This window comes from Staurois parvus, unplaced genomic scaffold (genome assembly GCF_062004578.1).
Source record: "Staurois parvus isolate SC_StPar_1 unplaced genomic scaffold, SC_StPar_1.0 ptg000246l, whole genome shotgun sequence".
In the NCBI taxonomy this organism is placed as follows: domain Eukaryota; kingdom Metazoa; phylum Chordata; class Amphibia; order Anura; family Ranidae; genus Staurois; species Staurois parvus.
Window position 1 is genome coordinate 2439841 of NW_028318042.1, and position 25543 is coordinate 2465383.

A 25543-nucleotide genomic window follows, 5' to 3' on the forward strand; every position below is an offset into this window, starting at 1 on the left:
GAATGAATTAGAATGGGAAAAACTCTTTTGTTATTGCTGATGCACTTGCAGTGTTCGAATAGGGAAAGTTGCAGTGTCTGCTTCCCTTTAGAAGTATTTAGCCCTTTGAGAGTATCCCACCAATAATGATATTTTCTGTTGCAGAGAATGACTAAAATGTGATTTGTATCTTAGTGTAGACTTCTGGGAAAATCATTGAGCCAGTTACTCAAGCATGAAATGACATTTCTGGGGATTTTTTTACAATGGTCAGGGCAGTCTTTAAGGAGGAGCAAAAGAGTCAGCTGCCCTGGACCCAGTCATTGTTGTGGGGCCCATAGTTGTGCTATACTTGCCAACTGCCCTGGTTTACATTCCCTTGTCCCTTAAAGTCTTTGTCCTATGCTGTGTCCAGATATCTCAGTGTGAAGTGCTGTCACTTATGTGGCCCAGCTCTGCCTTATAGCCATGTTCTTACAGTAGTATGTAAATAGCGGCAGCAATGTGGCATTCATATGTAAATTGTGGCGTCATTCATATGTATATTATGCCCCCCCCAAGGTTCCAGCCACCATCACCTCTGCTAAATGATGCCCACTGGGGCCTTCTCAGTCCATGGTGTGCAGGCAGTAAGAAGATGATGTGCTGTAACCTTCAGCAGCCAATCAGCGAGATGTAATTAAGTGCTGTAACCTATAGCAACCGATTAGTGAGCTGTAATGATGTGCTGTAACCTCTAGCAATCAACACGTAAGTGGTAATGATGCGCAGTAACCAACAGCAGCCACTCAGTGAGCAATAATAGTGCAGTAACCTCCAGTAACCAATCGGTGAACAGTAATGATCTACTATAATTCTCTAGCAACCAATCAGTAAGCAATAATGATGTGCAGTAACCTCTGCAACCAATCAGTGAGCAGTAAGGATGTGCAGTAACCTCTAGCAACCAATCAGTGAGCGGTAATAATGTGCAGTAACCTCTAGCAACCAATGAGTGAGCAGTAATGATGTGCAGTAACCTTTAGCAACCAATCAGCAAATAGAAATCGTGCTGTAATCTCTATCAATTAATCGGTGAGCCATAATCTGTGCTGTAACCTCTAGCAACCAGTCAGTGAGCAGTAATGATATGCTGTAACCTCTGGCAACTAATCGCAATTGCTGCCTGATCTGCTGCAGTAAACTGATTTTGAGTCTAGCTGCTATTTATTGTATGTCTCTGAGCATGGGGAGAGTAAAATGTGGAAGGGGGGGGAGTCATGAAAATGTTTGCCCAGGGTCCAGTCAATATTAAAGATGGCCCTGACAATGGTATACAGAACACCTCCAGGTTTCCATATTGCATTGCAGTTTTCACAAAATTACAGCGCTGCAGATTGAAAAAGAAAGGTAATTTTTAAAAACTTTCAATCACAATATGGAATGTGTTGCAATTGTATATGTTATATTACTTTTTTGTTCTTTCATTTGCTATTTTTCCCATGAAAGGGCGGCCCGGAGTGAAATAAGCATGCAAAATAGATGAAGGACCAGCATACAGGGGTTAAAGAGGCGTGAGTCTGGGCTGGGGAATATCTGAAGTTTGAAACTAAACATACGGCAAAGCTCGTGTGATTGGATCAAGGTAAGGGATAGGTGGAGCTGCAGGGGGTTGGATGGTAGCTGTTCTGGGCAGATCTTCAGTCAGGGGTCAGCTGAGTTTGGGAAAACTTCCCAGCCTCCCTCCCTGTTTTGTTTTTGTTTTGTTTCAGTGTTGGGAATTTTGGCCGTTGTAGTTCGTTTTGTCATGCAAGGTCCTTTTAGGTTAGTATGGGCACAAAGGTATGGTGTAGGGACCCGTTTGAGGTACGGATCCTAGTCTTTGGGATGGGTTTCTCCGAGTCGGTGTTTTTGTGGCTGGAGGCCTGATTAAGTGATATGCAGGTACTTTCCTTCTTTTGTTGCCTAATAGGACCTTGGGGCTCCATTTTTATACATTGTGGTATTAAGTTACTGTAATTATCTGTGTTTCATCTGTTATTTATATTTGGTTAACCACTTGCCCTCCTGAGTATTTACCCCCCTTCCTGACCAGGCCATTTTTCGTGATATGTCGCTGCGTTACTTTAACTGACAATTGCGCAGTCATGCAACACTGCACCCAAGTAAAATGTATGTCCTTTTTTTCCCACAAATAGAGCTTTCTTTTGGTGGTATTAGATTGCCTGAAATTTTTTATTTTTTTGCGCTATAAACAAAAAAAGGCCGACAATTTTGAGAAAAAAAAACAATATTTTTGACTTTTTGCTATTAAACATGTCCAGTGAAATTTTTTTTAAAAAATAAGATTTCGTCATAAATTTAGGCCAAATGTATTCTGCTCTATTTCTTTGCGAAAATCCCAATACGTGTAAATTAATCGGTTTACAAGAAAGTTATAGCGTTTACAAATGACAGTATAGATACTGGAATAAATTTTTTTTTTTTTTATACTAGTAATGGCAACGATCAGCGACCAGCGACTTATAGCAGGACTGCGGCGGGCATTCTGACACTGGAGGGGAACTGACTGTCACTGACATCCCCAGTGACCCTAATACAGTGGTCAGTGCTAATAAAAAGCACTGACACTGTACTAATGATACTGGGCAGGAAGGGGTTAACATCTGGGGAGATCAAAGGGTTAACTGTGTGCTGTGTGTGTGCTTTACTGTGTCAGCACATTGCTTTGTATTGCTCTGCAGAGCAATACAAAGCAATGTGCAGGAGCTGACAGGGGAGAGATTTGCATTGTTTACATACAGGTCTCTCCCCCGTCAGTGATACTCAGCGATTGCCGGGTGCAGTGCCAGCAGGAATCACCAGCCGAGACCTGGTGATCGGCAGCTGAGGCCGCAAATGGCAGCACGGGTAGAACGCGCACATGCCCCCTACCTGGTAATGCAAAATCACGTGTATTTTTATATATATATATATATATATATATATATATATATATATATATACACACGTGATTGTGTGCAGCCCTGCCGCCCTGTAGCAGTATTTCTGCTATAGGGCGGTGGGAAAGCAGTTAATAAAAGGCTTCTATAACCATTTACCTCTTTGTTGTGATCAGGGGTGGACTGACAACTCATGGGGCCCCCGGGCAATAGGGGATCATGGGGCCCCTGTGTCTTTGCCCACACTCAAAGCACACCCAAAAAAGCCTATAAAAAGGTACCAGGGGCATTTCATGGGGCCTCCTACTGACCCCTGGCCCTCGAGCAGTGCCCGAGTGCTTGAATGGTCAGTCCGCCTCTGGTTGTGAGGTGGTTATTCTGTAGAAGATGAGTGGGACTATGGTCAGAGCAGCATAGACACAAGCCATATTTTATTCCCTAGTCAAGTCTAGTTACCCTTTAAGGTTGTTGATGCTCAGAGTACCCAATCAGATGTTGCTCTCGATCTACCAGAGTGTTATAAAAAAGTGAAATACTGTTTTATGTTAAAGAAAACATTGTCTATGATAGTACCTCTGTTACACCAATTGATACAGTAAGTACTAGGGTTGTTGGTTCGAATCCCAACCACGGCACCAGGTGCCTGGAGTTTGCATGTTCTCCTTGCGCCTGCGTGGGTTTCCTCCTGGTACTCCGGTTTCCTCCCACACTCCAAAGACATGCTGGGAGGTTAATTGGCTCTTGTCTAAAATTGGCCCTAGTATGTGTTTGCATGAATGTGATTTAGGGACCTTAGATTGTGTACAATATATATGTAAATTGATGGTGCTATATAAGTACCTGAAATAATAATAAATTAATAATAAATATTAAATAAGGTATACTGTCATGTAATAAAAATCTGCAATTACCTGGTTTCACCGTCAGGGCTCCACAGCTGCTGGCCTCACCCACTTCATTACGCGCTGTCACGGTGTAGATTCCAGAGTCGGAGGGCAGCGCCCAGCGTATTAACAGCGAATGCCTCTCGCCCTCTGCCCGGATCTGATGAGTAACACTGTTTACGAGTACTGCTCGATCTTTTCTCCATACCACTGCAAAAACAAAAAAAGTATTTTGTTTAAAGCTGGCTTTTTCTCCTCTCCCTTCTGCTGGCTTTCAGCTGCTGCAGAGAGCCATACAGGGGATTGGTTCCAGTAATTGCCCCCCACCACACCCACCACCCTCTTTCTGCATTATTTCCCCCTGCTGCCCAGGCCCCTCCCTGTGCAACTCACCCCCGCAGTGCTGCCCTCCTCTCCTTCCCACCGGAAGCTGCAAGCACACAATAGGATCCTTCAGAATGGAGAGTGGGGGAAGGGTCCCACTTACCAGCCCCTTTCTTTCGCGAATGAACACAATGAGTAACCTAGTCACTATGTTCATTCATAACTGGAATATAGAAAACGGGGGGGGGGGGGGGGGCTATCAGCTTGGCTCTATGGGGGTCATGTGGTTTCTACCAGCAGCCCTGGCTCACACAATAGCATTGATGGAGATGCAGGAAGATGTCATTAATCCTAGCTGTATTTGTGATTCCCAGTGTAGGCTGCAATTTCAAAAAGAGTGCAGGGACCTTTCCCCTGTGTTTCACAGGCATTGCAGCCCATTCAAATGAATGGGCTACCATGCCCACGCAAACTGCAGCCTTTGTTGTACCTTGAGTAAGTGTTCCTAATGGCCGATCCCTCTTTCAGCAGATCACCATCAGACTCTTAGGCCTGGTTTGCACCTATGCATTTTTCAGTGCTTTTTCAGTTTTGTAGAAACGCAGTACAGTCCATTTAACATGGTTTCCTATGGGTCACATTCACATTTCCGAGATTTACATAGGTGTGGTTTTTGGAATGGGTCAGGGACTTCTTTCCTGCAGCAAGTTGAGTTTTTGGTTCCATAGACTTCAATGGAAATTCAGCAGAAACACGTAAAAAAAATGCAGCATTGCACTATTTTAAAAAACACGACCGCAGGGAAATCGCATGGTGCATTTGCACCAAGTACTGTCCCTGCAGTTCTTACACCCGCAAACGCGCTGCGGGTTGAGATGCGTGTGGGTACCATTAGGAATGAATGGCGTCCTTATGCAACCCTCACGTGTTTGCTGTACACAGCACACCCCTAAACACTGCGCTCTGTACGTGGTGTACCCCTAACTCTGCACTTTGTACATACCCCACCCCTGAACACTTCATTCTGTAAGTACCGCACCCCTGAAACCTGCACTATGTACATACTGCACTCCTGAACCATGCACTATGTAGTGCACCCCTGAACCCTGCACTCAATACCAGGGGTGGACTGACAACTCATGGGGCCCCCAGGCAATAGGGGATCATGGGGCCCCTGTGTCCTTGCCCAAACTCAAAAAAGCCTATGAAAAAGGTACCAGGGACATCTCATGGGGCCCCCTACTGACCCTGGGCCCTCGGGCAGTGCCCGAGTTTCCAAATGGTCAGTCCGCCCCTGCTCCATACATACTGCACTCTGAACACTGCATTCTGTACGTATCGCACCCCTGAACCCTGCACTCTGTACGTATTGCACCCCTGAACCCTGCACTATGTATGTAGCGCACCCGTGAACCCTGCACTCTGTACATACTTCACCCCAGAACACTGCATTCTGTAAGTACCGCACCCCTGAACCCTGCACTCTGTAAGTGCCGCACCCCTGAACCATGCACTATGTATGTAGTGCACCCATGAACCCTGAACTCTGTACGTACCACACCTGTGAACCCTGAACTCAGTGCATACTTCACCCCTGAACACTGCATTCTGTATGTACCGCACCCCTGAACCCTGCACTCTGTATGTGCCGCACCCCTGAACCGTGCACTATGTATGTAGTGCACCCCTGAACCCTGAACTCTGTACGTACCACACCTGTGAACCCTGCACTTAGTGCATACTTCACCCCTGAACACCGCATTCTGTAAGTACCGCACCCCTGAACCCTGCACTATGTACGTGCCGCACCCCTGAACCCTGTACTATGTACGGACCACACCCCTGAACCCTGCACTATGTATGTAGTGCACCCCTGAACACTGCACTCTGTAAGTACAGCACCCCTGAACCCTGCACTCTGTAAGTGCCGCACCCCTGAACCGTGCACTATGTATGTAGTGCACCCCTGAACCCTGAACTCTGTATGTACCACACCTGTGAAACCTGCACTCAGTGCATACTTCACCCCTGAACACTGCATTCTGTAAGAACCGCACCCCTGAACCCTGTACTATGTACGTACCACACCCCTGAACCCTGCACTATGTACATGCCGCACTCCTGAACCCTGTACTATGTACGTACCACACCCCTGAACTCTGCACTCAGTTCACACTGCACCCCTGAACACTGCATTCTGTATGTGTCGCACCCCTGAACCCTGCACTATGTAAGTGCCACACCCCTGAACCCTGCACTATGTATGTAGTGCACCCCTGAACTCCGCACATAATGCACTCCTGGTATTTGTTGCCCCTTTAAGATCCTTCCACTACGCAATTTGGTCACACCTACCGTTCCATGTGGTTTGGGGAGGGGGCCTGGTTGAATTCCTGCACCTATTCTCTGAGAGAAAAAGCCCTGGATAAAGTTATATACAACCGGCCCTTTGAGGGCAACCATAATGCTGATTCAGCCCGCAATGAAAATTCTAATGAAAATTAAATTGAGCTTGACACCCCTGATCTACAGTATATGCAGTTTAGCTAATAGTATTAACGGCACAGATTTTATTCAGTGGGAATGCAGTGGTATCCATTTCCGGCATCTGCAGCACTGAATGGATGTGTTAGTAATGGGTGTTAGGGTATGCTAGAGGTTCTAATGATGCTGGATACTGAGGTATCTATTGTCTCTATGGGGTGTAGTGTTGCTGGAGGGGAATCTACTGTTGAGGGGCATCTATTGTTGTTGGCTGCTGGAGGTTCCAATGTTGCTGAAAGGGGTCTGTTTTTGCTGGGGTGGACCTGTTGTTTCTGCTGGGGGGTCTATATTTGCCGGGGGGTGTATTTTGTTTCTGGGGGGTTATTGTTGCTGGGAGGGTCTATTGCTGTGGGCTGCATGAGATATATTTAACTCCTTCTCGTGTTATCATTAACAATTCTATACTTGTTTGTGTATTCTGTAAAGGAGGCAGTACTGGGTGTTGGGTGTGGGGTGGAGACAAGGGATGGTGCTCAGAGGTGGGTTGGGGCAGAGAGAAGGGGTGACTCTGAGGAGAAGTGTGGGGTACCTACAGTGGTGTATTTAGGTTTTGTGCTGCCCTAGGCAACACAAAAATTGTCTCCCCCCCCAAACGGACATGAACCAACACCATGCCCCTTCCCCCTCCCGTAGAGAGAGACTGTCATTGACCAACACCCCTGCCCCCCACCTGAGAGAGCCTTCCACTAAACCTACCCTAGTGAGAGAGAGAGACACTTGTCTTCACAGCTCTGGACATCCCCGGAAATGTAAGTCAGGCTCTACATACACCATCAAGCAGCTTGCAGCCTGTCTCAGATCCCACCTGGTTCCTATGGCATGCGTGTCCCTTCTTTCATCCCTTCTTCTGGGGGGAGATGCTGCCCCCCTGGAAAATGCCGCCCTAGGCCAGTGCCTTGTTTGCCTTGTGGTAAATACGCCCCTGTGTACCTACACCTCTTTGCTATGAAAAAAAGCCTTAGTTAAAGGGGACTATTGTTGGATATGCAGCATAGACTGGGTACCAAAAAGAAATCAATATTACACCATCAAGTGGGGGCGCCCCATCAAAATTTTGTTATGATGGAAATGATAACAGTCGCTTTGGGAAGCTCTTTCAGAGTCGCAGAGACAATTGTCTTTGCTACGAATATGCAATAATTGTATGACAATATGTGCCCTTTATTCATCTCTTACCCTCTGCCGCTGGATTGGCTGATATGATGCATTTTAACAAAACTTCTGAGCCGGCATTGACCAGGGCACTTTGTAAGGGGATTTCAAATACCGGAGGTTCTCGAGGATCTTCTTCAGCCGATACGTAGGAATCGTCTGATGATTCTGAAAATCGTGGAAACAATGTCACTTATAAAAAATAGATAGTGATGCTATTAAATGGGGCATTGTAATAAAACATATACATTAAAATGAATTCATAGGGCACACATAGGGCTCCATTTATAAATCATTCATTGGTGGAATGTCACACACATTTCTGCAGGCTGGGCAAAGTATCCCCGTGTTTTCTGTTTTCTGTCTAATGCCTTCGGATCATCAGCTCCATGGCTAAAAAGCTGCAAAATTTCTCAATGAGGTATTTCAGAAAAGCATACTGCACTTTGGCCACTAGAGGGCGCTGAGAATCATAGGAATTAATCTATTACATAAAATACAGGGAACATTTGTCCAACACATACAGTATTCTATAAATAGACCCCATAGTGTTTTTGTATACTGTATATTCTGTCTGTTACTAAAAATACGATTTACAATAATTCTGTAATTTCTGTGTTTTTTTTGTCACATAAATGAGACATTTTTCACATTAGGGCTATTTACACACATTGCAGTGCGTTAAGTTAATTCACATTTTTCTGCACATTAACATACACAGCTTTAAAGTATATGTAAACCCTCACCTTGTAAAACAACCCATTCAGTTTACAATATAAATAAAAAGCAAAACATTTGTGTATAGATATAAAAAACATTAGAAATACTTCTTTCCCCTCTTTTTTATAAGTGATTACATACTTTATGTCCTCAGCTGCATAGAGATCTTTGGTAGGAGAAACAGCAGCACACTAAACTTTCCTGTGAATGACTGTGTATGGGGGGGGGGGGGTTCTGCCAGGACAAGTCTGATCATTGGAAAAGAGCAGGCTGAGTTGCCAGCAAACTGACCATGCCTAGTGTGGTCAGTGTTTTATTTTTCATTATAATACAGCAGAGGGCCTGGCAGGAACACCAGGGATCTCACACAAAGGAAGCAATGCAAAGAGAACAGGATATTTTTTCACACAAGTACATGGAACAGCAGTCACATACAGAATAGCAAATGTTGGGTTTACATATTCTTTAAGGAGTCTCACGTAAATGAGCTGGTTACGCACCAAAACATCCAGAAAAATGGACATGCTGGTGTGGTGTGCTACAGCACATGTGCATTGGAGCTGAGTTGCCTTAGTGTATTGGATGCTATTCAAAATTAATGGTACCACAATCTGCTAACACATGTAATGTGCATTAACATACACTATATTGCCAAATGTATTGGGCCAGCCCTCCAAATCATGTGATTCAGGTGTTCCAATCCCCTCCATGGACACAGGTGTATACAATCAAGCCCCTAGGCATGCAGACTGTTTCTACAAACATTTGTGAAAGAATGGGTCGCTCTCAGGAGCTCAGTGACTCCAAGCGTGGTCCCGTGATAGGTTGTCACCTGTGCAATAAGTCCATCCGTGACATTTCCTGGCTACTAAATATTCCACGCTCAACTGTTAGTGGGATTATAACAAAGTGGAAGCAACTGGTAACAACAGCAACTCAGCCATCAAGTGGTAGGCCACGTCACATGACAGAGTGAGGTCACATGCTGAAGTGCGCAGAAGTCACCAACTGTCTGCAGAGTCAATAGCTAAAGACCTCCAAACTTGGTGTGGCCTTCAGATTAGCACAACAACAGTGCGTAGAGAGCTTCATGGAATGTGGTTCCATGGCAGAGCAGCTGCATCCAAGCCTTACATCACCAAGTGCAATGCAAAGCGTCGGATGCCGTGGTGTAAAGCACGCCGCCACTGGGCTCTAGAGCAGTGGAGACGTGTTCTCTGGAGTAACCAATCATGCTTCTCTGTCTGGCAATCTGATGGACGTGTCTGGGTTTGGCAGTTGCCAGGTGAACGGTACTTGTCTGACTGCATTGTGCCAAGTGTAAAGTTTGGTGGAGAGGGAATTATGGTGTGGGGTTGTTTTTCAGGGGCTGGGCTTGGCCCCCTAGTTCCAGTGAAGGGAACCTTTAAGGCGTCAGCATACCAAGAAATTTTTAACAATTTCAGGCTCCCAACTTTGTGGGAGCGCCTGAACAGAGTCCTGACCTCAACCTGATAGAACACCTTTGGGATAAATTAGAGTGGAGTCTGAGAGCCAAGCTTCTTGTCCGACATCAGTGCCTGACCTCACAAATGCGCTTCTGGAAGAATGGTCAAACCTTCCCATAGACACCCTCCTAAACCTTGTGGACGGCCTTCCCAGAAGAGTCGAAGCTGTCATAGCTTCAAAGGGTGGGCCAACTCAATATCGAACCCTACGTACTAAGTCTAGGTTCACACCTATGCAGGTTGTGTTTGATGCGTTTCTGCATTGCATTTTGCACTTGCATTTGTGCCTTTTTTGTTTTTCATTTTTTTATTTTTCTTGTTGCTAGGCAGATTTTAAATGCAAAACGCATCAAAAATTCAATACATGCTGTTCTGCAGCATTGCCATTGAAGTCTACAGAACCAAAAATGCAGTGTTTTGCGTTCAAAAAGGTCCCTGACCCTTTCCAACAAATGCATTGGGTGAAAATGCAGAGGTGTGAACCTGTCCCATAGGAAATTATGTTAAATGGACTGTACTGTGTTTCTGCAAAATGCAAAACTCTGCAGAAATGCTAAGGTGTAAACCTAGGGTAAGACTGGGAAGCCATTAAAGTTCATATGCAAGGGCAGGCGTCCCAATACGTTTGGTAATATAGTGTATGTAGCGGTAATGCATGTTAAAGAATAGGCTGGCAACCCACATATTTCATGGTAAAAAATGGGCTGGCAATGCACCACAATTTTTAAAAATATGGACATGCACCCTTTTTGGCAATGAAGTGCACGTCACCGCATAGTAGTGCGTTACCATGTGTTGTGGTGTGCATTGGGGTGAAATCTGTATTGTGCAGATAACCGTGCTAATGCAAAGGACACACCTCACCGGAAACGTGTGACTAGGCCCTAAACTATACTGCCAAGGGAGCAGGGGTACACCGTTCCATTCAGAGGCTAAATTAAATTTCTGTCTGATTGGAGCAAGCTTCATAGGTAACGCTATCTTCTAGCACAGAGATCTCAGAATTGTTCAGCTTTACGACGTTTGACGTCAGTGAAGAAGATTCTGAGTTAGCAGGTGAATACCTAGGAACAGATGTGAAATGACACCTGAACTCCCACATTACAGTATACATAGATTTATTGATCCCTGTTTTACAAAGGAGCTCACAATTTAATGTCCCTAGTGCTCTGGGGATAATGGGACAAACCAGAAACCCAAGCGCTGATAAACAGACTAGCTCCATGCAAATAGTGTCCTTGGTGGGATCTGAACCCAAGACGGCAAGGCAAAAATGATAGGCACTTAGCCACCTTGCAGTCTATACCCATATTTAAAGAGGAGCTCCAGTCTCTCCCCAAACAACATTAGTCAGCATCTATAAATACTGTAGCTCCAGACTTTTTTTTATATAAGAACACTTGCCTGTCCAGGGATCTAGCGATGCCTTCACCTGAGCCGGTTCTCCAATCAGCTTTGGGTGCAGGTGCCGGCATCTTAGGTAAAGGAAACTGGCAGTGAAGCCTTCCGGCTTTACAGCCGATTTCCTACTTCGCATCCCCCTTTCAGGTGAAGTTGCAATTTAAAATGGATCTAAATACAAACTGGATGACATTTAGGGAATTATTTACTAAAACTGGAAAGGGCAAAATCTGCTGTAGCTCTGCATAGAAACCAATCAGGTTCCAGGCTTTATTGTCAAAGCTCAATTGAGCAAGCTGTAGTTAAAAGCTGATTGGCTCCAGTGCAGGGGCGGACTGACCATTTGGAAACTTGGGCACTGCCCGAGGACCCAGGGTCAGTGAGATGACCCTGAGATGCCCCTGGTACCTTTTTCATAGGCTTTTTTGAGTTTGGGCAAGGACACAGGGGCCCCATGATCCCCTATTGCCTGGGGCCCCATGAGTTGTCAGTCCGCCCTGCTCCTGTGTACAGCTGCACTCGATTCTGAGTGCTCCAGTTTTAGTAAATCTTCCCACCCCCACCCCATAATTTTCTATTAAACTGTGGGTAAAACAATTGTAGTTTGTATAATCTGCTGCTTCTAACTTTTTTCAATTCTTTTTTTTAATTACATCTCAGCACTGGCGATCTCCTCCAGCCTCTTTTGCCACTTCCTGTCTACATGCTTTCATCAGCTGCACATCATTGCTCTGTAACAACTTCTTAAAAGTGACAACAGTGGACCATACTTGCACAATGTGTGTCGGCAAAGCTGCCTGTAGTGGCCATCAAGTTGCATGTGACAGGGTGATAACACAGCAGCACAGGTGAGAGACAGTTGTTACCCGCTAACATGGAAAGCCTGAATAAGTACCTTAATAACAGTATTACCTAGAATTCTTTTATCTATAAAAAAAACTTTGAAATTATATCAACTTGTTAAAACTTTTAAGAAGTTTGATTAGGTTTAGATCTGCTTCAAGTTTTCAGCAGATAATGGGGAGCTGACTCACCCACCATCTTCTGTGATCTGTTAGGAACCCCAATATCTCCCAACACTAGTTTCCAGTTTTGTTCCTCCAACATTGGAATTTCGGTATGGTAATAATGGTATTCTGTAGCACTCAGAAAGCCTTAACTGTATATATTGTATTTGACCCCCTTTGACTTACCTAGTTCTGGTGACATGACCCTATGCCGTCGACTCTTTCCTTTGCTTTTGGATGTTTTGCTGCTTTTGCCACTAGTGTGGGAGTCACTGTGCTTTTTGGTTTGCCCCCCACCCTTCCCTTGTGGGGCCTGGCTTCTTTTGGTAGGTTCTGGTGGTGCTGCCCATGGGAGGTATCTTGTGTCTCCTCTTCTGTCTACACTTAAAGTTCCCTTTTCCCGCCCTATCCCTCTATGTGCTATCTCCAGAGCTGGTGGAGCATGTGTGCTGGGTGGTGGGGGTTCACTTCCTCGGTCTGGAACTCTTCCATGCTTGGAATCTGTAAAATCCTGCTTTGGGGTTTGTACGTGGGCCAAAACTGGTTTTGGAGCAATGATATTGACTTTTGGAGGTGCTTGTGACATCAGGCGGGTATCTGTTTGTTTAACTACTTCATGGTGAATAACTGAACCATTGGATGATTTTTCTGGAACTGAAGTTGTCTGGCTTATGACTCCCCGAGGTTCCTTATCTTGTGATATTTGGTTGGCGGTGCCATAGCTACGTGCAAGAGGCTTCTGGGCAGTGACCGTAATAGTTGCTGGCTTTTGTTCCTGAATTTCAGGTGGCTTAGAGTCTTTAAGCACTTGGGTTGGAGCAGAATCCAGAGCAGGTTGGCCGGAAAGTGATGTTTGTGATTTGCATGTTAAGTCCTGTGATGACCGGATTAATTGTTGCTGAGAAACAGTTCGCTTGATTCTAGAGAGTTCTTGGGAGAACCTCGTCTCAATGTCACTTATTCGACCTGAGAAGGCTCCCCTATCATCTAGTGAAGATGTCTTGTATCTCAGTGAGGGATACCTCAAAGTGTAACCTCCAATTTCTGATCTTACACCATCTCTTAGGTCATCTCTTAGCTCCTCAGTGGAGGATTCTAAGCCAGCGCCCAGTCCATCTGCTCCTGGTTGGTCAAAAGACCTTGTTTTACGAAGTGGTAACCATGACTGCACAGGGAAAGGACTGTCTGTTTGATCCAGGCTTTTTCTTCTCTCTTCAAGGCAACGCAGTTTATCAAAAATTTTGGAGCCAGAACGGACCAGCTTTGGAGATGCCCTCAAGATGGACACTCTTCCTGATGATTCACTTACTGGCGTCTGAGGGCGGGAGTCTTGACCACTGACCTGAGAGCCGGCTGAGGACTTTGGCCTCTTAACCTTCTCCTCAAACTCCTCAGCCACTGAGTCTTGATACTGTGAAGGCATCTGGGTTTTCTTTCGGGGTGTGAGAAGTGCTGATTGGCCACGGCTGCTTGGTACAGGATTGGCAGATGGCCTTTGGCCTAGACGGGGAGATGGAGGAGGTAGAATAGGAGTTCTGGGACTCTGAAGAGGTCGGGGAGAGTCTGGAATGGCACCATTGATGCTGCCTCGCCTCAGCCCCCCTTCTGGTAAAAAACTGCAAGGGAAAAGAATGAATCAGAATCTATTTTAATCCAAATAATTCCTTATATTCATTTTAAGGAGAGCCTGCCAAGAATTCAAATACCTGAGCTGTCAATGCCAACTTGTTCTTTAAGATGCAAGCTCTGAATCTGTTATCTTTGCTATACTACCTAGTGCAGTGGTCTCCAAACTGCAGCCTATGGGCCAAATTTGGCCCTTTGCTTCACTTTATCGGGCCCTTGGGGTACTCGTCCTCCTTGTCTTGATACAAGGCACCATTCCTCCTACAGACACCAAAAGTGAGGCACCATTCTTTTCACTGACATCAACATTGGGTTCTTATTCCTCTCCTTGACACCAATGATGGAGCATAATTATTCACACTGACACCAATGATGGGGCACTATTCCTTCCACTGACACCAACCTTGGGCACTATTCCTCCCACTGACACCAATAATTTGGCACTATCCCTCCCACTAAAACCAATGATAGGGCACTATTCCTCACCCTACTGAACGCTATGTAATATTTTTTACTTCTGCTGACCGCCAAGCCTGGTAGGCTATTTACTCCCATTGATGCTGGGGTATTTTCTACTACCAATGGTCACAGTCAGGCCCCCACCAAAGTTTCAAGGACAGTAAACTGGCCCTTTGTTAAGAAAGCTTGGAGACCTCTGACCTAGGAATGAAGCGCTTGAACTTGGTACCCCCATCCAAAATACTTCAGACCTGAGACTCACTATGTAATGAGTTAATGAACTAAGGGTGAGGATGACAGAACCATTGCTTGCATAGTCAGACACACTGGCAGCTCCCGTATTCTTATCCCAGCATTTCCCTGTGTTAAAGCTGAATTCCAGGCAGATAAAAAAGATACAAATAATGGTGCTCTGTAATTCCTGACACAGCCTTAAATGTATTTTTATTTCACTTGGTATCAGCTTCTTGCAGTCCCTGTGCAACAGAGCTTAATTAAAGGGAAGGAGATGCAGCACAATGAGCCAATCAGTTGTGCTACAATGCAAGAAGCATGCTGATAGGAGGAGAGGGAAGGGTGACAGACTCATTCATCTGCTGCTTCCCTTTTTACTGTCCAGTCACAGGATGGGAGGGACAAGACCTGTAACGGTTACTGAACTACATCAGAGTAAGACCAAGTCTCTTTGCAGTCAGACAGGTCTGTACTGTGCGGCAGAGCTGTGTAAATACATCTAATAGTATTTAATCTGTGGATTTAACTGTTTTCCCTGGAGTTCAACTTTAACTTTGTGTGTTATTTTAGTATATTAGGGTTATTTACCAACCTTGCATTTGTAGTTATATCTGTTGTATACCATAGCAACCAATTAAGTTTGACCTGTAAAGTGTAGATTAGTTCATGGAAGCTAATGGATAGTTGGTTGATATGGTGTACTTTAAATGTACATATAAATGCAATGCCGTTAATAGTGTTTGATAAGTATGTTGGTATTTAGTTTATCAGCAGATTTCTTTAGACTGCAGTAGTGTAAAGTATATGACACTTTAAAATATAGTTTTATCCAAGCCAAGTGTATCATTAGTTTGATGGAGATGATAAACAAGCCAATTGTGTCTCTGAGATATATGGAACAAATGCATGCAAAACATAAAAAAGAAATAATGGTGGCATTCATCTATTTTACCTATTAGCTCAGCTGTGCAGTGATGGATTATGATAAGGGGCGTAAAGGGAGCTTTACTGTGGCAAACCTTAGGCAGGCCATAGATTCTGCGATTTCCTTACCTGCAACTACGGGTTGCAGAAAAGAATATCGCTTGACTCCTCCATCAACACAGTCAGCGCTGATGGAGGAGTCTCATCCACAGAGCTATTGTGTTCCTCCGGTGGAGAGCCATCCCCGCTGAGAGAACACAATGATTATTGCTAACGGCTATAGCCACTGGCAATAATCGCATGCTATAAATCCGACATGTTGGTTGTACCCAAGTCGATTGATGGTTCAATTTGGGTACAATCAACCTGCCCCAAGATTGCGCCACAATGCAGTCATATGAGAATATAAATTTTAAGCAGCATGCCTTGGTATAGTAACAATCTTGTCCTTTATTTAAATAAAGGAACAGACATCACAAGCTGACATTTGAAGATCCCACAGGATCCATTTCTCTGCTTCGAGATAGGGATTTGTGAGGTCCCGTATCTACGGCTTGTGATGTCTGCCACCCTGTGTGAATATAGGACAACATTATTACTATGCCAAGGTGTGCTGATGAAGAGGAGGAGATGGGACTGGAGGAGGAGGACATGGTATGGGAAGATGAGATTGGAAGAGAAGGACATGGGATGGGGAGATGAGACTGGAGGAGGAAGAGGACATGGGATGGAGGAGTTTGGGACTAGAGGAGGAGGACATGGGATGTGGAGATTAGACTGGAGGAGGAAATGGGATGGAGAAGATGGGACTGGAAGAGGACATGGCATGGAGGAGGACATGGGATGGAGAATATGGGACTAGAGGAAGAGGACTTGGGATGGAGGAGATGGGATGGGAAGAGGAGGAGGACATAGGATGGGAACTCAGTGGGATGGCCTGTGGATGGATTTGATGAGATGGCGGTCAAGCCCTGGGAATATTGGTGGTCTAGGTCTACGCCTAAAACTGTGTAAGGGGCTCCAAAATTTATGATAGCTTCCCTGTATAGTTTTAAAATACCTCCCCGCACCCCAACCCGATGCTTTGTTGTGACAGCAGGCGGGGCAACTCATCCCTGTTCCCGCTGTCACAATTTAAAAACACCACCTCCACAGCTGCATCATTCATTCGCAGTTCTGTTCTGTGAATGAATGAACTACAAGTACTGTGTGCTGCCGCAGAAGTTGGCTTGTAATTGTCAATGAACTGAGAAGGCGCTGATGAGTAGTCTCATAGTTCATTGATTTTCCTGGACTTCAGTAACTGACCGCCTGTATGGGAGGTATGGACAGAGAGCGCTACTGACAGTGTGCAGGAGCATGACATTGCACCCGCGATCTGCTGATCGCAGGTGCAATGCTTTACAGTCTCCTAAGTAAAAAAAATGCACATTTGTTTTACCTGCAAAAATACGTGCATTTATTTATACATTTTTTAAAAAGTGATCTTTTAAGACAGTTCAAAATATGTATTGCAACTGTGTATTTAGCTGTTTGTCTGGAGTTCAGCGTTATGTGTCATCTCTCAGTGTTATTTGCAATCCCAAAACACGATGAACAGGTTAAATACAGAATTACAAAAATGGACATGCAATGGAACGCACGCAATGAAACAATGATGCTAACTCAACAAAACAGCATAAAATGCAAAGAAATAGGAGTAAAGGGTCAGCCTGGGAATCACAAATGGAAATAAAAAATCTGGAGAAAAAATATTGAACATAAATGTAAAAAAAATAAATATGAATTGAATGAAAAACAAAAAAAATATAAAAAAGCCTCTGAATAGACCGTCATGGCAAGGAGAGAGGATGATGACACTGCCATAGAGCACTTGGGTTACTTACACCCGGATGGCACAAGATCTGCCCCGGTAGAGGCTGAAGGCGCTGCTATACAGGTCGCTGAACCCTGACAGGCTGACCTCTGACCCCCAGACACTGCCTGGATGATTGTTGCTGGAGGCTGGGATAAGGGGCTCCACTCCCAGGTGCCGAGCCCCCACCCCCTGAGCAAAGCCTTGCCTGGCATTCTTGGAGTCCCTCTCTACTACCGTCTGTTGACTGCCTGACCAGTCAGAGAACTCATCCGTCTGCGAGAGTCCGGTCAGCGTGCTGGGAGTGGTGTGTAGCGAGCTAGCCAGCAATGTATCTGAGTCTCCTAAAAGAAAAAAGAAAGATGGATTAAAAAAAAAGTAATTCCATGCGACATTAGGAGAAATCAGTAAACTGCTACTGCAATCCAGCAAACACTGCAGCAGTGCAACTGTCAGGGCCCGTTCGCACAATGGCATTGTGATAAAAGGCACGTTACCATGCTCTACCACATGTAAAGCAGAAATAAACTCTCTCAGTCAACACTGACTTTTTAAATCCTTATGTTGAGGGCCTTAGTAAATAGATAGGAAGTTATATTATATTTACTTGTTTTAACTTTTTTTTTACATTTCTTCAGATCCTTTGTGGTTTCTGGAATGATGTCATACATCCCAGGTGTCTTCCTCTTCTTTTATCTGGAGGGGGAGGAGGGGCTTTCTCAGCTAAGCACACCCTCCTGTCTGTGTGCCTGAGCTAAGGGCAGATGGATTCGAGCAAATGAATGCTAAATGAATCATCCGCCCTTACTCAAGATGGTCATGACAAGAAATGCTGGGTGGGGGGGGGGGGGTTGTTTATCAAAATGATTTTTGAACAAAATACAGCATGGAGACATGGTTGGGTGAGTTTTATGTGAAATAAGTAGTGTTTTCAGTTTGTGGTGCTCACCCATATGGAAGAAAAATACAGTTAGGTCCATATATATTTAAGCACAGGCACAATTTTAATTTTTTTCAGGTATTTACCAAAACATAATCAAGAGATAGTTATATAATGGATATGGGCTGAAAGTGCACACTCTCAGGTTTAATTTGAGTATATGTACATCCACCTTGGAGGAAGGATTTAGGAATTACAGCTCTTAAAGAGTAGTCATCCCCCCTTTTTCAAGGGATCAAAAGTAATTGGACAATTGAATATGAGCGTAAATAAAATGTTCATTTTTAATATTTTGTTGAGAATCCTTTACTGACAATGACTGCCTGAAGTCTGGAACTCATGGACATTACCAAAGACTGGGTTTCCTCCTTTCTGATGCTTTGCTTGAAGTCTGGAACCCATGGACATGACCAAAGACTGGGTTTCCTCCTTTCTGATGCTTTGCCAGGCTCTAACTGCAGCTATCTTCAGTTGTTCTTTGTGGCTCTTTCTGCCTTTAGTTTTGCCTTCAGCAAGTGAAATGCATGCTCAAGGGGGTGGAGATCAGGTGATTGACTTGGCCATTGCAGAATATACCACTTCTTTTCCTTCAAAAGCTCCTGGGTTGCTTTTGCAGTGTGTTTTGGATCATTGTCCATCTGTACTGTGAAGAGCTGTCCAATGAACTTTGCTGCATTTGGCTGAATCTGGGCTGACAGTATATCTGTAAACACTGCAGAATTCATCCGGCTGCTTCTGTCTTCTGTCACATTATCAATAAACATCAATGACCCAGTGCCACTGGAAGCCATGCATGCCCATACCATCACACTGCCTGCACCACCTTTTACAGATGACGTTGTGTGCTTTGGATCATGAGCTGTTCCAAGCCTTCTCCACACTTTTTTCTTCCCGTCATTCTGGTACAGATTAATCTTAGTTTCATCCGTCCAAAGAATGCTTTTCCAGAACTGGTCTGACTTTTTTAGATGTTTTTTGGCAAAGTGTAATCTGGCTTTTCTATTCTTCAGGCTTATGAATGGTTTGCACCTTGTGGTGAACCCTCTGTATTTGCTCTCGTGAAGTCTTCTCTTGATTGTAGACAATGATACACCCACCTCCTGGAGAGTGCCCTTCACTTGTCTGGATGTTGTGAATGTGTTTTTCTTTACCATAGAGGGGATCCTATGATCATCCACCACTGTTGTCTTCTGTGGATGTCCATGCCTTTTTATGTTGCTGAGCTCACCAGTGCATTCTTCTTTCCTCAGAATGTACCAAACTGTTGATTTGGCCACTCCTAATGTTGCTGCTATCCCTCTGATGGATTTGTTTCATTTTTGAAGCCTTACAATGGCTTGTTTCACTTGCATGGACAGCTCCTTTGAACACATGATGTAGGTTCACAGCAATAGATTCCAAATGCAAATCCCACACTTAGAATCAACTCCAGACCTTTTACCTGCTTAATTGATGAAAAAATAATGAAGGAGTAGCCCACACCTGGTCATGAAACAGCTTTTGATTCAATTGTCCAATTAATTTTGGTCCCTTGAAAAAGGGGGGATGGCTACTCTTAAGAGCTGTAATTCCTAAACCCTTTCTCTAATTTGGATGTACATACCCTCATATTAAATCTAAGAGTGTGCACTTTCAGCCCATATCCATTATATAGCTATAGCTTGAATATGTTTTGGCAAATATCTGAAAAAACTAAAATTGTGCCTGTGTCCAAATATATATGGACCTAACTGTATATTTGAAATATATTTTAAAAATATTCTTCCCAAATATATTGACATGTATTTGAAATGCTGCAGTTTTGGCCATATTCAAAAGATTTCTATATATATATATATTTACTGTATGTTGAAATGTGTTTTTATTACAAAATGTATGAAAAAATGTTTTTAAAAATACATTTCAAATATACTGTATGTCTTTAAAAATACAAATCTACATTTTTGGACTGCATTTACAAATATATTTTAAATTATATGTTAAAATGACTTTTTTATATGTTAAAAAAAATCTGAAGAATATGTTTAACAAAAAATATTTTTTAAATATATTCTTCAGATTTTTTTGAACATGCTGTAGTTAGAAGCTGATTGGCTGCTATGCACAGCTGCATCCGATTTTGCAGTTTTAGTAAATCAACCCCAATACACTTCCTGACACCCCAGTGACTTCTCCACTCCTGTATTATCCATCAGTTTCACATTGTTCGGAATGTGTTTGGTGGTTGTGGGAAATGTCTTTGACCTTACAAGTTTTTACATCAGGTTTTTTGTAGAGGGCTGAGAAAAGAATAAGCAGTGGGTGTGTTTGTGAATTTGTCTCCTGTTTTGCAGTCAGGGGTTCTTAGATGACCATATTACTGATAAAAGGGTGATAAAAGGGTGTGGGGATGGACTGATGCACTACAGCAGAGGCTGGATGAAAAACTAAAACTCAGAGGAGGTAGGATTTCTCTCTGCATACATTTCAAAGTTTTACTTTCAATTTTGAGTGTACATTTATTCACCTTACTACCACCGTATCATAGAAAAATGATGGAGAGGTGGACCCAAATTTCTGGAGAGCCATTTTTTTTACAGGTGCTACAGAAAACCTATTTAGGTACCCAGTGCACCAGTGGAATGCCTGTGATGGAGCTGTCAATGGGCAGTGCAAATCACAGGCAGACTGAACAGAGCCAGAATGGCTCTGTACCTTTTGATTGCTGTGAACCAACCACAGAGATCAGAAGTGTAAACACTGTCTATGTTTACAAATAAACATTTACAATGAGGAAGATTGTGGGATTGTTTTTTTTTTTTTTCTTGGTGGATTAAAGCACCACTGACCACTAATGATTGTAGGATTTTTTTAACTGCTTTCCCACCACCCTATAGCAGATGTACTATAGCAGGGGTGCGCAAAATCACATATATATATATATATATATATATATATATATACACACGTGTTTGCATTTCTGGGCAGGGGGCGCACATGAGCCGTCAATCTCTGGGTCCTGCCGAGCATTATCGACAGAGGGAGAGAACTGTATGTAAACAATACAGTTCTCTCCCCTGTCAGCTCCAGTACACTGCTTTGTATGGCTCTGCATGTGCACCTACACTGCTCATTTCTGTATAGGGTATTTGTATAGGGACATTGCTTTACAGCTGGCAGGAATCTAGGTCCAAGAACTCAGACATTTCTTTATAAAGTGGCTAAATGGTTAGCACTTCCACCTGGCAGTACTCAGGTCATTGGTTCGAATCCCAGCCACGGCACCATGCCTGGAGTTTGCATGTTCTCCCTGTGCCTGCGTGGGTTTCCTCCGGGTACTCTGGTTTCCTCCTACCCTCCAAAGACACGCTGGTAGGTTAATTGGCTCCTGTCTAAATTGGCCCTAGTATGTGTATGTACGAATGTGGGTTAGGGACCTTAGATTGTACACCCCTTGAGGGTTAGGGACTGATGTGAATGTACAATATATATGTAAAAGCGCTGCGAAAATTGACAGCGCTATATAAGTACCTGAAATAAATAATACAGACAGCTTGGTCTGCCATACAGCAATGCACCTGTGTGAGAAGGCTCTGATGGAAGAGGACATTCTCTGAATTAAATGTTGCAAACCCCTTCTGGGGCAATGCAGATAAATCTGTTTATTGAGTTCCCGAACCTGTAACTAGTATGTGGCATGGGATTTGGGGAATGGCAGTCTCCATCACAATCTAGTCACACAGGTGTATTGCTTTGTAAAAATGTAATGTTAATAGATATTTGAGTTCCATTTAGGAGTTGCTATAGATTGATAGGTTTTTTTGCTGCTATAGATTAATTATCTTTCTATTGTGATATGCCCTGCCATGGTGGAAAAAGGGATTAAAGCGGAACTTTACCCAAAAGGGAAAGTTTTGCTTGTTCACATCCTCCCACCTCCACTGCCACATTTGGCACTGTTTTGGGGGGGAGCGGGTACCCGATTTTGACAGGTACCCGCTCCCACTTCTGGTCAGATGCTCCACAGCGATCAGCCCTCCTCCTCCTTCCTCTGCAGCCCTCTGGGACACTTCACAGGTCCCAGAAGACTACGGGACCATTTCCAAAGTACAGCGTGCTTCACTGTCAGTTTCCCTTATGCAGGCCATAGATGGGTCGTTTATCTGCTGAATTTTCGTCCAAACGAAAAATCGCCCGATATTCACACCGTTAGTGGGGCAATGCCACCGGCCGTTTTCTGCGGATCTTTTCTTTTCTTTTTATTGGTCATGCTGGAAAATCCACGAAAAACAGCAGTCTTGCGTAAGCATTGGTGGCAGCATCCATGGTAGCAATGACCGATTTTTCGTTTATCGGCCAACAATTCGGCCGATAAACGGCCCGTCTATGGCCAGCCTTAGTGAAGGTTCCGGCACCTACACCTGAAGCCAATTGAAGAATCCGCTCGGCTAAGGACATCGCTGGATCCCTGGACAGGTAAGTGTCCTTATATTAAAATCAAGCAGCTACAGTATGTGTAGATGTTGACTTCATTTTTTGGGGGGAAGCCTGGAGCTCCGCTTTAATGTCACACAGAGTTCTGCTGGATGCAGGTTGAGTGGCTCCAGAATATCTATTCTGAGTGGAGAAAAAAGGTTTTTCAGATTTCTCAGGGATTGGTGACTCCCGGATTGAGTTTTGGAGTTCGGAGGCTTTGAAGAATCTTATGCCCCGTACACACTATAAGAAAATCGTATGAAAATTTTCGTACGAGGACCGATCGTCCTATAATTGGATTGTTAGTACACAGCTTTTGAGAGCCGATCACGACAATTCGTACGACAATATCCGAAGGGACAAGCGCAAAAATGTTGCTCATACGATACCAGATCGTACGATTTTCGTTTAATCAGTACAGTAGTCGTCTGAAAATACAATACAAATAAATGCAATACATGACATCACTTTCGAAATTCTTTTCTTTCATAGGAGAATTTTCGTATCTTTAGTAACCTTTTCACTTTCGATGTGATAGCAGGCGAAAAAAAACGGCTGATCGTTCGTCCGATATTCTCATCGTGTGTACAGGGCATTAGGAGGGACGAAGCCTCTATCCCGGTGTCCTTGTCTTACAGGAGACCAGCAGCCTGATGGTGCAGGTGCAGGGGCGGACTGACTATTTGGAAACTCGGGCACTGCCCGAGGGCCCGGGGTCAGTAGGGGGCCCCATGAGATGCCCCTGGTACCTTTTTCATAGGCTTTTTTGAGTTTGGGCAAGGACACAGGGGCCCCATGATCCCCTATTGCCCGGGGGCCCCATGAGTTGTCAGTCCGCCCCTGTGCAGGTGTGCACAGACTTTCAATCAAGGACCTGCCTGTAATTCATAGTTCTTCCCGGGATACAGGAGGAACTGCCCAGAGGTCAGGGTATGGGCCACTGCAGCAGGGAGCCACGAGAGAGAGCCCATAAGTATGCCTTCTTGGTAAATGTGACCTTCTGAGTTTTACTGTCCTTAATAAGCGAGTCTTTGGAAAGTCCTTCATTAAATGGAAGATAATTGCTTAACAGATCATTCTAAATGCCTTTGGTTATTGGAGAAAATTGATTTTATTCGGAAGAGTTATGGGGGGGGGGGGGGTGTACATGTTCTGCCAGAGTACTGTGTTATATGCTGTGTTTGGGTAAAACAGACGTTTTAGCTTGCCATCTTTGCGCTTATACTTGAATATAAATAGGTTATCCCATCTCTAGCCCATCAGTATTAAAATATATGAACAGATCAGATATAAGTGTCAGAAGGATATAAACCCTGCTTGCTAGTGTTACCTTAATTGCTGCTGTGAAGGCAGTAATGGGGAATACTGAAGATTCCTTCCATTACGCCTGTGCCTTCTGCAGGTTATAAATCATTTACATTTACTCTTTCACTATGTGCATTGATGCCTTGTATATTAGGTCAAACATCTCTTAGAGAAGTATAATTGCTGATCTGGTTCGCCGGAGGTTATAGGAAAAACGCCGACTGGTTATATGGAGTGACATATAGAAAGTTGAGTAAACAGTGATATTTTCTTCGCATTAAAATTTCCATGTTCATATAGACGCCATCAGAAGTGCACCAAGCAACCCTCATAACATTTATTAAAGAAAAAGTATCACTTTTTTTTTTACAGTATTCAGTTTCCGATGGGGCCAAGTACATGTAGTACTTTTTTCCATCTTCCTAGGTCAGGGCTTACAATTTCGAGTCTAGACCTAGCCAGGCACAAACCTAAGGGATCGGTCACACTTGACTGTTTTTCCAACTCTTGCCAAACGCCCCTATAGCGTTTGACAAGCGTTGGTCTGGCGTTTGCGGAGTGTTTTTAACGCTCCACAAACGCTGCATGCACGGTGCAGCAGCGGTTGCTAAGCGTTTGCCGAGCATTAAAAATACCCCACAAACGCCTATAATGAAGTTTGAATGGTGTTAACGCTCCGCAAATGCCCCGCAAACGCCAGCCGGGCGTTTGCAGAGTGGCACCATAGACTTGAATAGGAGGCTTCAACTCCTCCTGACTCGACCAGAGACGTCCGTTTTGCCTCAACACAACGTGACGCTAACGCTCCCGTTTGAACAGCACTATGTGCTGCAATGTGCAGAATTTTCCCAGGCGTTTCGGAAATGGTAAAACCACTTCCCAAAGCCTGTCTGCCGCTTGCTAACAAGGCAAGGGTGAATGTAGCCTTACTCCAGTGTTTCTCAACTCCAGTCCTCATGGACCCCCAACAGGTCATGTTTTCAGGATTTCCCTCAGATGAAACAGCTGTGGTAATTACTAAGGCAGTGAAACTGATCAAATCACCTGTGCAAAATAATGGAAATCCTGAAAACATGACCTGTTGGGGGTCCATGAGGACTGGAATTGAGAAACACTGCCTTACTCTCCACCAGTTGCCCCACCCAACCTTGCCCAGGGCCGCCTCCAACCCCACCCCATCCCCCAACCCCACCCCCAGCCCTGCCCCAACCACGCCCCCTTAAAGCTTATGAAATTTTCGTTAGAATAAAGAGACCAAAATATAAAAAACTGCAATTATAACATCGCTTTATTATGTCAATTTAAACATAACAGCAATAGCTTAAT

At 44.2% G+C, this 25543-nt stretch overlaps 1 protein-coding gene across 3 annotated transcripts in view; it reads right to left on the bottom strand.

Moving 5' to 3' along the window:
- Positions 1 to 25543, bottom strand: part of SPEG (striated muscle enriched protein kinase) — a 442132-nt gene that overhangs the window by 193928 nt on the left and 222661 nt on the right. For 2 of the 3 annotated variants that reach the window (XM_089680603.1, XM_089680605.1), the window contains 4 exons: positions 17549 to 17861; positions 12606 to 14035; positions 7829 to 7972; positions 3812 to 3994 (listed from right to left, as the gene is read on the bottom strand). In XM_089680603.1, coding sequence (XP_089536729.1) covers positions 3812 to 3994; positions 7829 to 7972; positions 12606 to 14035; positions 17549 to 17861 — 2070 coding nt within the window. The remainder of the gene's footprint in view (positions 1 to 3811; positions 3995 to 7828; positions 7973 to 12605; positions 14036 to 17548; positions 17862 to 25543) is intronic. The other variant, XM_089680604.1, reaches the window with a different exon arrangement.